The sequence below is a fragment of the Orcinus orca genome, chromosome 7 (genome assembly GCF_937001465.1).
Source record: "Orcinus orca chromosome 7, mOrcOrc1.1, whole genome shotgun sequence".
Classification (NCBI taxonomy): Eukaryota; Metazoa; Chordata; class Mammalia; order Artiodactyla; family Delphinidae; genus Orcinus; species Orcinus orca.
Window position 1 is genome coordinate 41842553 of NC_064565.1, and position 15050 is coordinate 41857602.

At 34.0% G+C, this 15050-nt stretch overlaps 1 protein-coding gene across 1 annotated transcript in view; it reads left to right on the forward strand.

The window, feature by feature from the left end:
- The window catches only part of RIF1 (replication timing regulatory factor 1), a 66503-nt gene that overhangs the window by 39818 nt on the left and 11635 nt on the right, over nt 1-15050 (forward strand). The window contains exons 27-36 of the mRNA XM_049712483.1: nt 231-382; nt 763-843; nt 925-979; nt 1352-4582; nt 6658-6804; nt 7116-7193; nt 7283-7398; nt 7918-8071; nt 9900-10008; nt 10487-10761. Of these exons, the coding sequence (XP_049568440.1) occupies nt 231-382; nt 763-843; nt 925-979; nt 1352-4582; nt 6658-6804; nt 7116-7193; nt 7283-7398; nt 7918-8071; nt 9900-10008; nt 10487-10701 (4338 nt within the window). The 3' untranslated portion in view covers nt 10702-10761. The remainder of the gene's footprint in view (nt 1-230; nt 383-762; nt 844-924; nt 980-1351; nt 4583-6657; nt 6805-7115; nt 7194-7282; nt 7399-7917; nt 8072-9899; nt 10009-10486; nt 10762-15050) is intronic.

The following is a 15050-nucleotide window of genomic DNA, read 5'->3' on the forward strand; positions in this document are numbered from 1 at the left end:
CTTTTTAAAGAGGTATAATAATTTTTATTTTCTGAGTATTTAGTAGAGGCAGAATGAAAGTTAAGGACATGGTACTAATTGTTGTTAACCAGGAATATTGTATGAGTTTGAACTTCAAACTTCCTAGTCATTATCAAAAACCTTTATCAGAGTGCCTGAAGAGAGATTGATTGAAGTATTGGAAAATAATTTGGAAACTCAAAATGCGCATTAACGTTTTCAATTTGCAGTTGAAACTAGAGTCTTCGACTCCAAAAGCAAAGAGTGAAATGCCTTTGGAAGAAGAAAAGTCTACTGACTTTGTGTTTATACCTCCAGAAGGAAAAGAAACAAAGGAAAGGATACTAACTGAACACCAGAAAGAAGTACTCAAAACAAAGAGGTTTGTAGTACTTTTATCTTGAATAGAGTATTCCATATTTACATTTAGATTTCATGCGGCAAACCATAATTTTGAGTTTATAACTAAGATACTGTGTATTCTGTGCTGCTATATTTTAAGTGTCAAAAAGATTGTGCATAACTGTATTTCATAATGTATAAGGCTGCCTTGAAATGCGCTAAATGTTTCTAAACAATTCCTTTATTGAGGTATGGGAGGAAAAGGTAGGGGAGATGGTTTCATGGAAAATCTGGAAAATAAGCATTTAAACCTTGATTTTATATTATTCTTAAAATGTAACTAGATGTAGAATTGTAAGTTTAATTTCTAGTTGTAGGAATATCAGATATTGAAGTTGCTTATAAAAAAATCCTTTTCAGGTGTGATATTCCTGCCATGTATAATAATCTGGATGTTTCACAAGATACTTTATTTTCTCAGTATGGTCAGGAAGAGTCTATGTAAGTATGGAAGTTGTTGAAGTAACTGGTTTTCTAATTTTTAATTAACAGTATTCTAATTTATGCAGTTATTTATTTCAGGGAAATTCTTACTTTAACTGAAAAATCCAAGGAAGATTCCAAGATGATATTTAAGGTATATTTGGTATTTCATATTTTGGGGTTTTTAGAATCACCCTTCCATTATTATGGAGTGTCTCATATTAATGTTAAGATTTATTGTATAATCTCTTAACTTTCCTTAGCAGACTTTAGCAGAATTATAGTCATTATATGTGTGGGTCTGCATCTGTGTGTGAGTGCATGTGTGTTTAAATGTATTTGGCTTTATTGAATACTTACAATTGGAAACATAAATTAATGGGCATCTACCATCACCTTTGGAAAATCTGCAAAATATTGAAAGTCACATTGCCCTTTGAATTACTAAAGCTTTACACAAAAATTTCCCCAGAAAGTCAGACTTGTTTGCTGGTTAATCTATATGTATATGTACATTTCTGTGCAGGAGGAACAAAAGGAGAGTGACATTGTCATTCCTCAACATGTCATGGAAAACTGTGGTATGGATGAACACCTTGAAGAGGCTTCCCTTTTGAATAATGAGTGTGGTTCTATTGAGGAAACCAATCCAGAAATACTGAGCAGTAATGATGCCAGAAAAAAGGCTTTAATTGTATCAAAGAAGACGCCAACTGAATGTGCATCTAGTACAGAAAATACATTGGGTGTCAGCAGTAGCTCGGTTTCTAATGCCACTATTTCTGGAACTCCTCCCCCACAGCCTACAAGTCGAAGGCAATCCTTTATTACTTTGGAGAAGTTTGATGGCTCAGAAAATAGACCCTTTAGTCCATCCCCCTTGAATAATATGTCATCAGCTGTTAAAGTGAAAAATAACCAGGAAGGCACGGCTAAAACAGATAATCCACCAAAAGCAAAGAAAAGAGAAGTGGCTCTTTCAAAATCTGACTCTGCAAAAACAGTGCATGGGATTAAGAGATCAGTCCGAAGGTCGAGTAAGCCTGAACCAATAGGGAATAAAAAGTCTAAGCCCTTGATGAGATCTGATCAGGAGAAAAGTACTCGGGAATCTGTTGATGGCATGGTAGCCTTAGAAAATAACCCACCTGGTTTGCTTAATCAAACAGAATGTGCATTAGATAATCAGGTTCATCTCTCTGAGTCTTCAGTGGAGTATGAGGATACGATGCTTAAACCAACAATAGAAAATACTATACTATTAGAAAACAGTACTGTAGAGGAGAAAACCTTAGAAATTAATTTGGAATCCAAAGAAAACACACCCCCAGCCATAATAACAACAGATCAAACAGTAAATGAAGATAGTCATGTTCAGATAACTCCAAATCATAAAACCCTTAGACGATCTTTAAGGCGACGTTCAGAAACAGCAGAGCCAACCACTGATAGCCAAGATAAAGAAAATAATCAAAAAAGGGAAAGACGTAAGGAAGAAGAAAAGACTCTGCAGAGGAGTCCATTGCATGTAAAAGATGATGTTTTACCTAAGCAAAAATTGATTTCTGAACAAACTGTACAGGAAAATTTAATTGAGAAAGGAAATAATTTACATGAGAAGACTTTTGGGGAAACCAGCGCTAATGCTGAAATCGATGAAAATAGAAGAAAGCCAGATCTTGAGACTACTAAATCTGAGGGAGATGGTGCCCAGGACATTGCAGATAAATCCTCTGAGAAAACAGTAAGGGGACGAACACGGTATCAAACAAGAAGAGCATCCCAGGGTTTACTTTCCAGCATTGAAAACTCAGAATCTGATAGTTCTGAGGCAAAAGAAGAAGGTTCTAAAAAGAAAAGATCTGGAAAATGGAAAAACAAAAGCAGTGACAGTGTTGACATTGAAGATCAAGAAGAGAAAATGGTAAAACAGGAATGTATAAAGGTTGAAAGTCAGACACATGATTATAAAGGGAATTCTGAAGTAGACAAAGATACAAAATCTCAGATCTGTGAAAAAGAAGAAAGTAATACTGTAACTCTTCAAGATTCTACAATATCTTCAGAATTATTACAAGTTTCTGGTGATGTATCAAATACCTCCGAGGGAAAAAGTAAAACTGACAAATGTGCAGAACCTTCCTTTTCAAATCCTTCTGTACCAGAATCAAATCTAAGGACTAGAAATGCCAATAAAAGATTGCATAAGCGAGATTCTCTAGAAAATAGTGTGGGTGAATCCTCAAAAACAGAAACATCAGACATTTCTTTGCTTTCTGAGAAAACTCTTCAAACACTTGAATGCCAACACAAGAGAAGTAAGAGGGTGAGGAGATCTAAAGGTTGTGATTGCTGTGGAGAAAAATCACAACCTCAGGAAAAGTCATTCATTGGGTTAAAGAATACAGAGAATTATGATGTAAAAGTCAGCGAAACAAAAAAGACAGATGTGCAGACACCTGTAACTATATCAGAAACTTCTAAAGCTGATCTGTATTCAGAAGTAAAACTTTTAGATGAGCATCATAGTGTGAATTTTCATTTGGATCTCAAGGAGGAGAATGATACTATTAATGATTCATTAATTATATCTGAAACTGAGTTGAAAGAAAATACTATTCAAGACTTTATTCCTTCTGAAATGGTAAATTTTAAAGAAGAAACTTGTGATAGGGATTCTGAGGTAGCAATATCTCTTGAAAGCCAGGAGCCATCTAATAAAAAATGTAAAACTATTGACCCATGTTTGGGTGACTTCAAAGATATTTCACTGGAATGTTTAACTTTGGAGACCAAAGAAAAAAAGCCAGAGGCTATCCCCAAAAAGGAATTGAGTATTATAGAGAACCTTGTTAATGTTGAAGCAAATGCAGAATTGAATCCAGGAGAAGTAGATGCTATGGAATTGAATGCAGAAAATGATAAATCTGAAGCTAGCTTCTCTAAACAAAAGAGTGTCAAAACTGATATTTCAGAGGAAGAGGTAACAGAGAAAAACAGTCAAAGTACAGATGGACCTGAAGAACTCAGTGCTGATGAAGCAATAACTGTGGAATTTAATTCAGGTATTGGTCATTCTGATGATACCACACCTGTAAAAGTGAGTGCTCAGTTAGAGATTTCTGAACAAATAGCAGTTGGGGAACTAGACAGAGGAAGTGATGAATCTGATCCAGGCTCATCTGGAGAAATGAATGCTGAAATGGAAAATTGTGAAGAAACAGTGATTGGTGAGGTGACTACTGAAACTGACCGTGTCAATGAAACAGAGGATGAGGACTTAACTACCAAAGCCTCTAAGCCTATAGAAGCTGAAACAAAGAGATTGAATGTAGAAATCGATAGTTTTGTTCCCAACACACTTGAGATGAGCACTGAAGAAGGAAAGGTTGACTCTAATAAAACTGAAACAAATATTGAACCTAATAAATTTGAGGAAACAAAATTAGGTGACAGTCAGATGGTAGCGGGAAATGATGGAATTTTACCAGAAGTTCACCATATTTCAGAGAAAGTGGAGGAGACACCACAACCTCTGACAGCTGAAACAGCTGTTTCTGAACTGGTATCAGAAGACAATAATACATCTCCTCAAAAATTAAAGGATGTTGATCCTTTACTCATGTCAGCAAATGACAGTCCTAGTGGCATGCAGACACGCTGTGTCTGGTCTCCTTTGGCTTCTCCATCCACCAGCATTTTAAAGAGAGGACTAAAAAGACCCCAAGAAGATGAAAGCTCATCACCTGTTCACAAGGTAGGGGGATTGAGGCTGAATATTAATGAGTCCATGTTTAATTGGAATATTTTGGCCATATGGTGATACCTGGTGAATGACAGAATATTAGGTTTATATGACCATTCATTTTGAACATTTACCATGGTGGCTAGGGAAAAGGGCAGGTAGAAGGAAAGGTTGAGAAAGGAGACTGAAGCCCTTTAAATTTATTTATTTATTTAATTTATTGCTTGCTTGCTGCGTTGGGTCTTTGTTGCTTCCCACGGGCTATGTCTTGTTGTGGCGAGCGGGGGCTACTCACTCTGATGGCTTCTCTTGTGTGGAGCACGGGCTCTAGGCCTAGTGGGCTTCAGTAGTTGTGGCACGTGGGCTCAGTAGTTGTGGCTTGCAGGCTCTAGAGCGCAGGCTCAGTAGTTGTGACGCATGGGCTTAGTAGCTCCGCGGTATGTGGGATCTTCCTGGACCAGGGCTCGAACCCGTGTCTGCTGTGTTGGCAGGCGGATTCTTAACCACTGCACCACCAGGGAACCCTGAAGCCCTTTAGATATTCCTTTATTTCAGGGCACTAAGCTACAGATCTTCATACAACCATCACCATTGTTCACTTTTTGAAAACTTTAGATAATCTCTCATGGTGATTTTTTTTTCTGCTCTTCATATCATAATATATGAGGAAACACTTAGAAACTGATAAAGTAGCTTTAGTTGGCACTTACTATGTACTAGGACATTATGCTGTTTCACATTTAAGTATTTATATAAACTTATTTTCACACCTTGTTTAATTAAAAAGAAGAAAAAAATCTTTTTAGGCTGTGCCTTCATTAATTTCTGGATATGATTTCATTTGTAATTATTTTGTTTATGTCCCCATTTTCTTCACTAAAGTTTATCTACTTTGGTTTGTAAACATATGGATTACCTATGTATCTGTTTTAACCCCTGGCCCTGTGACTTGCACATAATTTGTTGAATAAATACAATTTAAAAAGGAAAAGTTGCATGTGCTTACATAACTTGTCCTCTCTATCAAAGTAGATGTTTTGAAAAAGTACAGTGTAGGCATTCCTTAACTTAATTTTGAAACTGAACCTACCGTTTACTGTAGAATACATGTGTTTATGTATACAAATGTGTATATATAAATATAATTATACTGGCACTTAATTTTGCCTTTAGTCAGCACATTTTGAAGACTTCCCCAAGATATACTGAAAATTCTCATATTGAGAATTCAGAGATTAGTTCTTGGGAAGACTTAACACCGCTTGAGGTTTTTTCAATTTGGTCTTGGTTTGCTTTTGTTTTGAGGCTCTTACTATTATTATTTTTTAAGTTTAAATAGGCCATAAGGTAAAATGCATTTGATTTCTTCAGTATGCTTTAGATTGTTAGTATCAGTTAACTAGTCATGTTTTGTTTCATAGTAGCTCATTTAATTTTTATTTAGGCAACAGTACAACATACAGTAGTTTTCTGTAGCAGATATGTACAAAATCTGCCCAGTCTTTTGGGAATCAAGACCAGGAGGCATTTATATACATATTTAATGGTTTAAGTGCTCTGTTGTGTGCTTAGATAGCTGAATGAGTGAATAAAGGGTTTAGAAGAGGCCAAAATGACTTCAAGCTGGGCTAAGAAAGACAAAAAAAGCCACCCAATTGCTGACTCTTGTACCCTCAAAGAGTTAAGAACTGAGCTTAGTAAGATATACCAGAGGCCAGTTAGTACTGTCTCTGCCTCTTTACGTTGTTCTTTACAGTCCATAGTAAGCCTGTAAGGTTAATAGAATTTGATTATACAATTTTAACTGTCACATGCAATTTCATTAAGTTTCTGCTGTTATCCTTCTTTCACTCTCCTTGTTGCTGTATTATGCAGTTTAGACTATAGATAATTGGAATGACCCTTGGTCTCGAGTAATATCTGTGAAAGCAGTCACCAGGAAGAACTACAACTATGTGCAGTTGGCTTCTAGTGAAATAAATTAAGCTTCACATTCTGTTTTTGGCTAACCTTATAATGAGAATTTACAGTGTTTTTTTTTTTTAACTTTTAATTTTGTTAAATAAAAACATGACCTATGTTTTCAGGTTCGCCGTGTCTCCTTTGCAGATCCTATATACCAGGCAGGATTGGCAGATGACATTGATAGGCGATGCTCTCTTGTTAGGTGCCATTCTTCAAATAGTTCTCCCGTAGTAAAAAGTGTTAAAACTTCACCTACTGTGCAATCTAAGGTAAGCTGTAGGCTTTAAAAAATACACATGCAGACAGAATTGTGTTGGGTAATTTGTCTTAAAATTAAATTTAAGACACAAAACTTATTTGGTTTGGTTTATTGTTCTTTTGTCTGCTTACTTGGTAAGCAGACAAGAGGTGGTAAGAGGCAATGATGATCCAGCAAGTCATTGATCCAGTAATACTGTTACATTTTACATTTTCTGAAAATTTTAAAACATTACTGCAGGCTTAAGTTGTGAAAATAAAGTTGTAAAATTTACAGTTATCTAGGGTTCTGAGTTTTTTTTTTCTCCTTTCTTCTATCTAGCATAATACTACTTCAGCCAAAGGATTTCTGTCCCCAGGATCACGTAGCCCTAAATTTAAGAGCTCAAAGAAGTGTTTAGTAAGAAGTGCTTTAGTTTTCATGCAACTTTATATTTTCATGTTCAGTCAGGTGACCTCTATTTAACAGCTTTTGAAATTTATTCTAAGATTGCAGAAATGGCTAAGGAAGCTGTGCCATGCCCAACAGAAAGTGTTTACCCTGCTTTGGTGAACTGTGTAGCACCAGTTGACATCATTTTACCTCAGATTACGTCCAACATGTGGTAAGTGGTTATTTAGGCTTCTGGCTTATACCTAGAGATGCCACTTACTTAAGAGGGATATTTAAATGATCAAGGTTCTCATGTTTAGAATTGATTTATATATACTTTCACACACTTTGTTTTAGAAATAAATGAAAATGCAGCTGGGAAGATGGGTGAGATATGGCAATAATAGAAGCATTGATCATAATACAGTAATGGCTAAGATAATTGTGTGCTTAATATTTGCCAGGTTTTGCATACATTATCTTATTTAATCCTAATATAAATACTATAAGGAGTATAATTAGTTCCACTTTATAAGATGTTTGTAAAGGTTAGTCTTGCTTAAGCCAGGTATACACATCAGATTCAAATTTTAAAGTAAATGCACGTATGCCTGTCCTCAGAGTGGGCTAGGTGGGTCTATATAAATTCAGTTATGATTGAGCTTAAATCAGGAAATTCAATTGGGTACCCTTACAAACAGAATAAATATAAAACTATATGACATTTTTCCTGTTTCTGTCATCTCTTTAGGGCAAGAGGACTGGGACAACTCATTAGAGCCAAGAATATAAAAACAATTGGTGATTTGAGTACTCTTACAGCATCTGAAATAAAAACTCTTCCTATCCGTTCTCCAAAAGTGTCTAATGTAAAAAAGGCTCTCAGAGTATATCATGAGCAGCAGGTAAAAACTTAGATGTTAGTCATAACATCATGTATAAATAAATGATCGAGCAATACAATTACAGAAGTTTGCATTTAAACTATTCTTGCTTAAAAAGCTCATTTTATATGATGCCTTATCTTCCCTTCCCCTGCAGTTAAGAGTAACTTAAAAGATTCATTTATAATTCCATAGATTTGCTCATTTTGTACTGTTATTGTGTATAATACCTCTTTATTCTTTGAATTCTATTTTCCTACCCTCTTATCTCTTTTATTTCCACCAAATAGGTGATTGGTTTCATGGCTGCCATTTCGAAAACCTAGATGTTCAAATCTAAACATTTACAAAAATCTTGCGTATTTGTAGTTAACAGTATTTTGATTTTGATATCCAACACAATTGTGGCCAATTTTTTTTTACTTGTTCTTCCTATCAACTTTTAACACAAACATTTTAGGTCATGGACATTTCTCAAGATTCTTATGAAAGCCAAGATGCTTTTGCCATATAAAAATGTATCAATATATGGAAAATTTTGTGTATCATTTCAGAAGAATTCACAGACTCTCCTGAAACCCATTTAGAAACCCTTTATGTATTCATTGATACTATGCAAAACTGTGAATATATGAAAAATAGGGTTTGTTAAGGGTGAAAGCTGGTGTTCTATTAGAATTTCTGGGACTGGAGTTTGCAGACTACTGAAGACTTCTGCTGTATTCGTGAAAGTCCTTGATTTACTATTAATTTTACTTGATCTTTAAAAACATATTAACCAGTGGGGGAAAAAAGAACTATTAGTAATTTTCAGTCTGATAGCTGAAGCATTTCATCTGCTTTATTGAGATCCAGCCACATACCATAAAATTCACCCACCCAAAACACACAATTAAGTGGTTTTTTAGTATATTCACAAAGTTACACAACCGTCACCAAGACCTAAATTTAGAACATTTGTTATTACCCCGGGAAAAAAAACCCTGTACTCATGAGCAGTCACTCTGCATTTTCACCCCCAAGGCAACCACTAATCTTTGTCTCTGTAGTTTTGCCTATTGTGGACATTCCATAAAAGTGGAGTCATATAACCTGTAGTCTTTTGTGAATGACTTCTTTAACTGAGCATAATGTTTTCAAGGTTCACAGGTATTAGTACTTCATTCCTTTTTATGGTTAAATAATATCCCATTCTATGGCTATACAACGTTTTGGTTATCCATTCATCACTTGATGAACATTTGGGTTGTTTACACACTTTCCTATTATGAATATGCTATTAGGTACATTCATATACAAGTTTTTGTGTGGACATAACATTCTTTATTTCTCTTGGGTATATGTGTAGGAATCTAATTGCTCGGTCATATGGTAACTCTAACGTTCTGAAATTAGTATTTTCTCAATCAACAATCAGTAAGCCCTGGGAATACCTTTGAAAATTGTGTTCTTAAATTTTAAAAAAAGAAGTCCATATATTATTTAAGCTTGGAAATCTTTGCCTTAGATTTGCTTTTCCCCTGTTCCTGAACCTGGGGAATATAGTGTAGTTTTTCATGGCTACCATTTGCAATAATTCTTGACAAGTCCATTAGGAAATATTATAAACCCCATAACCACACCACCTCTTTGAAAAAACAGTGCTATGTAATGCTATTTTTGTGTGTTGTTAGTAGAACATGTGTTCTTAGCAGTATTAGCTAAGCTTATTATGTAATGGGCTGTGAAACATAGTATGTCAGATTGTTTTCCAGCATTAGTGGTCCTGTTACTATTAGTCCTGTTAAAAATTACTTTCAATTTGTCGCTTTTGTGTGTTTTTTTTACTGGTCTGAATGTATAAATCAAGGTGAAGTCTCGTGGACTAGAAGAGATTCCAGTTTTTGATATTTCCGAAAAAACAGTAAATGTAATGGAAAATAAATCTATTTCTCCTGATGAAGAAAGACTTGCCTCAGGTATATTTTAGCAAAGTGGGACAATTTTATAAGATCAGCTGACTTTCTTGAAGAAATATTTTGTTATTGTGCTTTAGTTTTAATTTGACCATGCCCTGTGAATTAGACAAGTATTTTTTTGTGTAATAGTTGCCAAGTGTGTGAAAAAATAACTGATACGACTTCAAGTATGTCTAGTTGCTTTTTCTCTAATTGTCAACTTCTGCTCTATCAAGGCCTCAAATGAGGATATAAACTATAAACATTGCATTCCAGTTATGTTGTTCATAAAAATGAAGTGGTCATGATTTCTGTAATGGCACAGAATAAACTATGGTAATTTTTCTGTTGCCTATTCTCTTGACCTTGAGCAGGTATACCTCAGCCTGCATTCTTAATTTGAAACCTGGGCACTTAAATTTTTATTACCTTAAAAGGAGAGATATAATTTAAGATTTATCTGGAATAGATTTAATTGTGCTTTTTTCCTTTCTTTTAGATTTAATTGATCCTGTTGCTTTAGAGACTCCGTTATCTAAAAATCTTGTGGCCCAGATTAGTGCACTTGCTCTTCAACTAGATTCAGAAGATCTCCATAATTATTCAGGAAGCCAGCTATTTGAAATGCATGAGAAACTTGGTAGCATGGCAAACTCTATAATTAAAAATCTGCAGTCACGTTGGAGGTCACCAGCCCATGAAAATTCTATTTAGTGTTTTAAGAGAAAATTGAAGTATAAAAAAAAAAAATCACTGGATTTGTTGATTCATAAAGTAAGTTCTGAAATATAGCACAATTTCAGACAATGTTTGCAAAGTTGGTAACATTTCAGATGCTGAAGGGCAATATCTTATTAAGTTCAGTTTTGTTAGTGAGATCATTTTTTCCTGTATAACATGTTTTCTTGGCTGCTATGCGTAGTTTTTCCAAAAATTTAAATATTGAAATGTGAAAGCAAAAACTAAATAGCATACATTTTATTTCACTTACTCATGCGTATTTTAATGGAACATTTTATGTAATATACCTGTTCTCAGTAAGTAAAAATGAAAAATTTTATTTGAACTTTTTCCTGAACTGATAAGGTATTTATACTTGATTTCCTTTTTTAAAATTTCTATTTGTTGTGCCTGAGGTTTAAGAAATTTGTTCTTGGTAAAACACCCCAAATGAGATGCAAGAGAATCTTTTGGAACGCTTTTCGCAGACATCAACGTTATTTGGACAAGAAAATACTTATATTTCAAGAAAAATATTAAAAGTTTCAACTTTTGGGGTTAAATATTAAAGCAGAATTTACTAAAATTACATTCATTTGCGTTAGCAAATATTTGTTCAGCAGCATTTGCCTGTGAAAATATACTTATGAGACATATAATATTCATTTAAAAATGCACGACTATTTGTACATTATGTATAGATTAAGTTTTTAATTTATAAATTTCAGTCTTCGTTAATTGCATGAGTTTTGTTCTGCAGCTTCTTGTGAATACCTTTGTTTTGTTTAATAGAAACATAATTTTGTATATATTGAATACTGAGATATCAGTATGGATGGTAGAAGTGCTTCATGGGCTTGCTGCAGATGTTTGTAGGATTCTGTCTCTACAAATAAAACAACAAATAGTTTTGTACTTAGATAATAGTGTTAGTTAAAACATGAGTTTATTTTGTAAAGTAGCCAGAAAGAGTAAAGTAATAGGAATGAGAAAGTGTTACATGACAACTTTGCCATTCATTCCCATAACCTTCCCCTGCAACCCCCATCCCTTTTGGTTTAGAAGAGGGTATCAGCCACTAGAAAGCGTGCCTCATTACATTTCTCTTTAATGGGGATTTAGCTTGAGTATTTTCATTATAACTTGGACCATAAGGAATCTAGAGTTTATCTGCTCTTTTTACCTATACCTAAAGCAAACTTGGGAGAAATTTGAAACTGTTCATTCAGAATATTTGTTTTACTGAGTAAAAAAGTAGGGTGTATGTAATTAAACCATTTGTAGATTTTTTACCAACTGGTATTAGTGCCTGACTTTCCCATATTTGTTTCATCTTTTTAACAGTGAGAGTATTTCATTTGTTTTTGAAATAGAATGAGCGAGTGGTCTTCTCAGTTTCAGACTTATTCAGAACTAACCCTTACTTGAAAAGGCACACATTCTTCAGCAACTTATAGAAAGTTTAATCCTTGTGTCTTGGTTAGCTTTACATTCAGAAGGGGGCTGCCACCCATTCACAGTAAAAGTTGGTTTTGCTTTAATAATAAATCCATTATCAGTACATCGCAAATATTTTAGGGTCTAAGTGTGATATTTATATGCTGAGGATGATTTTAAAAGAAATTCTGGGACCACTAAACTGAGGATTGTAGCTTGAAGAAATAACTAATGAAAAATTAAGAATTTTTTTAAACATTTATAATTGTGGTTTAAATTGTCTATCATTTATTTCCCAAATTGTATTTGACAGTAAAGAGGCATATATGTTTTTGCAAACGTGTAAGAAGGGATGTGTAGGTGTGTTGAGAGGAGTCAGAATTAGCTCATTTCATGACTTCGTATCTTAATATTTGTGTGAACTAAACTTACTTGCTGGTGGAATGAAGTTCTTGGGAAGGTGAACAGTATAGCAGAAAATGTGACCAAAATGATTACCATTTTCTTAAATCACTGAGTTTGGTGCAAGCACAGATTTTAATTTTAAAACATTGTGGTTTAATAAGGATATATTTTTAAATATTTGAGGGCAAAAACCAGTTTGCTAAGTGTTCATTGTTGATATAGTTCTAAGTGTGTATGTGAGGCACCTTATTTTCAATTTTCTTGCCTTAAAATTTTCTGCAAATTTTTTCCTGAGTGATTCCGGAAGAGCTGAAAGCATTAATATTCCTTGATCAGCTCCAGTATGTGTTGTTTCACTATTAAAGTGAAATCAGTTTTTTCAAATAATTCCTAATGGTTAATAAAACATGGCAAACGTTACTGAGAACACTCAAATGTGATTTCTTATTTTATGTATTTATAAAGAATCTAGTTGAATGCAGAGCCATAGTATAATTTTCCATGTTCCAAAATGTATTTCATAGTGGATTTAAATTTCCATTATTTCAGTGAGCCCATTATTAAAGATGCTCTGCTGTTTGAACAAGTTCGAAAGCCATTGTTGAATAGTGGAGAGCTTTTGCTCAAGTAATTATGCAGTAGGATAATACAGTCAAAAATAAGATTGAAATGTGAACTTAAGTATGGTAACCCTGACATTGCCCATGATTCTTTCTTTCTGTGCAGCTTGGTGTAGTAGTCAGGGATTCTGTTACATATTTAAGAATCATAAAAATGTCAAGAAAGTTGGGTTATATCTTGCCTTAAATAAAGGTGGCAGGACAGGAAACAAAAGTTTGGAAAAATGGGAAGAGTATGTGGAAAACATACAAGTAGAGTTTTGTTTTTAAAGGAATGAGTAAAAATAAGTGCTGTTTCAAAGGCAGGCTTAGTTGAAATTTACCAAAAATACAAGTTAGAGTGTCACATTTTTCTCTTAATGCCATTCCTTCCAACTTTGACTTTATAATCCACCAAGAAAAGCCTAGATTCCATCTCATATTCTTCATAATTGATTTGCAGGGAGATAATTTGTGAGCTAGGCTTGGAGGCCATAAAATAGCAGTTGTTAATAATTATTAGGCTAAGATTTGAGTCAAGGGAGTTAGCTGCTTGCTCATTAGTTCAGCACAAGACCATTTTATCCCTAAGCCATTGCAAAGGTCTTGTACGTTGTATACAAACATTAGAGTGAAGTTCTGACTCTTAACATAGTACTTCTCAAACTTGCATGTATTTGTAAAAATGCAGAGTCTGATTCAGTAGGTCTGTGATGGGGGCCTAATAGTTCATTTCTAACAATTCCCATGTGATCCATACAAATGCTGATGTGGACTGCATTTGTGGTCGTCGGCATAAGAGGCTTCAAGATCTAAATTAGATTTTGGTATCCCAAGCAGATTGAAGTCCTTAGAATTATTGCCACAAAAGATAAAAGCTAGTCTTTTTTAAAGAAACTTTTTCAAATGTCTGAATTGAGGATTCAGATTGGTCTTGAAGGCTTCAAATTACAGTACAAAAATTTAAATAAAATTGTAAAAGGTAGAATTTTGCCTCATTTGGAGCCTTTTAAATATGGAAGATAAATATGTTATAAAGAACCTTATTAAGTAGTTTGGACAATGTGGAGTCTTACGAGTATATGTGAATTATGTTCTGATTTTTTTGTTAATATAAAGGTAAATTTTCACAATATTAGAGGTGCATTTAGAAGGCAAGATTTCATTTAGAGACTAAGTTATGGGACTTCATTATTTCATTAATAAACCTTGAAAACAGACTACCCCTAACTAAATTTAATTTGGCAATAAAGTTAGCAGTGCTGTAATAAGTCAATTCTGACAAATGTGCCTTATAATCATTTTACTGAAGACCTCTGGTGACTGCTGCGACCATTACATGGTTAAAACTTGCTGTTTTGTTGTAAAATGGAGTTGAAAGAGTTGAATAATCTGATTTTCCAAAATGAGTTTTTCTTGGCATTCTGTTAAGATGTTATATTTCCTTCATATTTAAATACTTTTATTGTAAGAGCTGCCCTCATCCAAAGCACTTAAGGAAATGTCGCCAGAAGTTAAGTAATGGGTTTTAAAAATAGATTATCAAAATTTACTGATAACTCAATCTGTGAAACAAATCTGGTCTTTGTGGTTTCTCATGGCCCAATTAATGATATGTCTATTATATGCCAGGTTTTGTATATTGCTTCTTGAAAGTATCCATTAAAATCTGAGTCATTTGGATTTGAAGATCTATAGATACTTGATAGAGTAGTAGCCTGATATAATTATGAGTGTCTACTTAGTTCTTGGAATAGAATATTAAATTTTACAATGTGGTCTTTACCGTTTTTTTCTTCATATGCCAATCCTTTCACCAAAGAACAGTTAAAACCAAGTGCCGAACTGTAAATGCTTACTCCCCTGAAATATACCATTAGAATAAAAGATAACCTCTCTCTT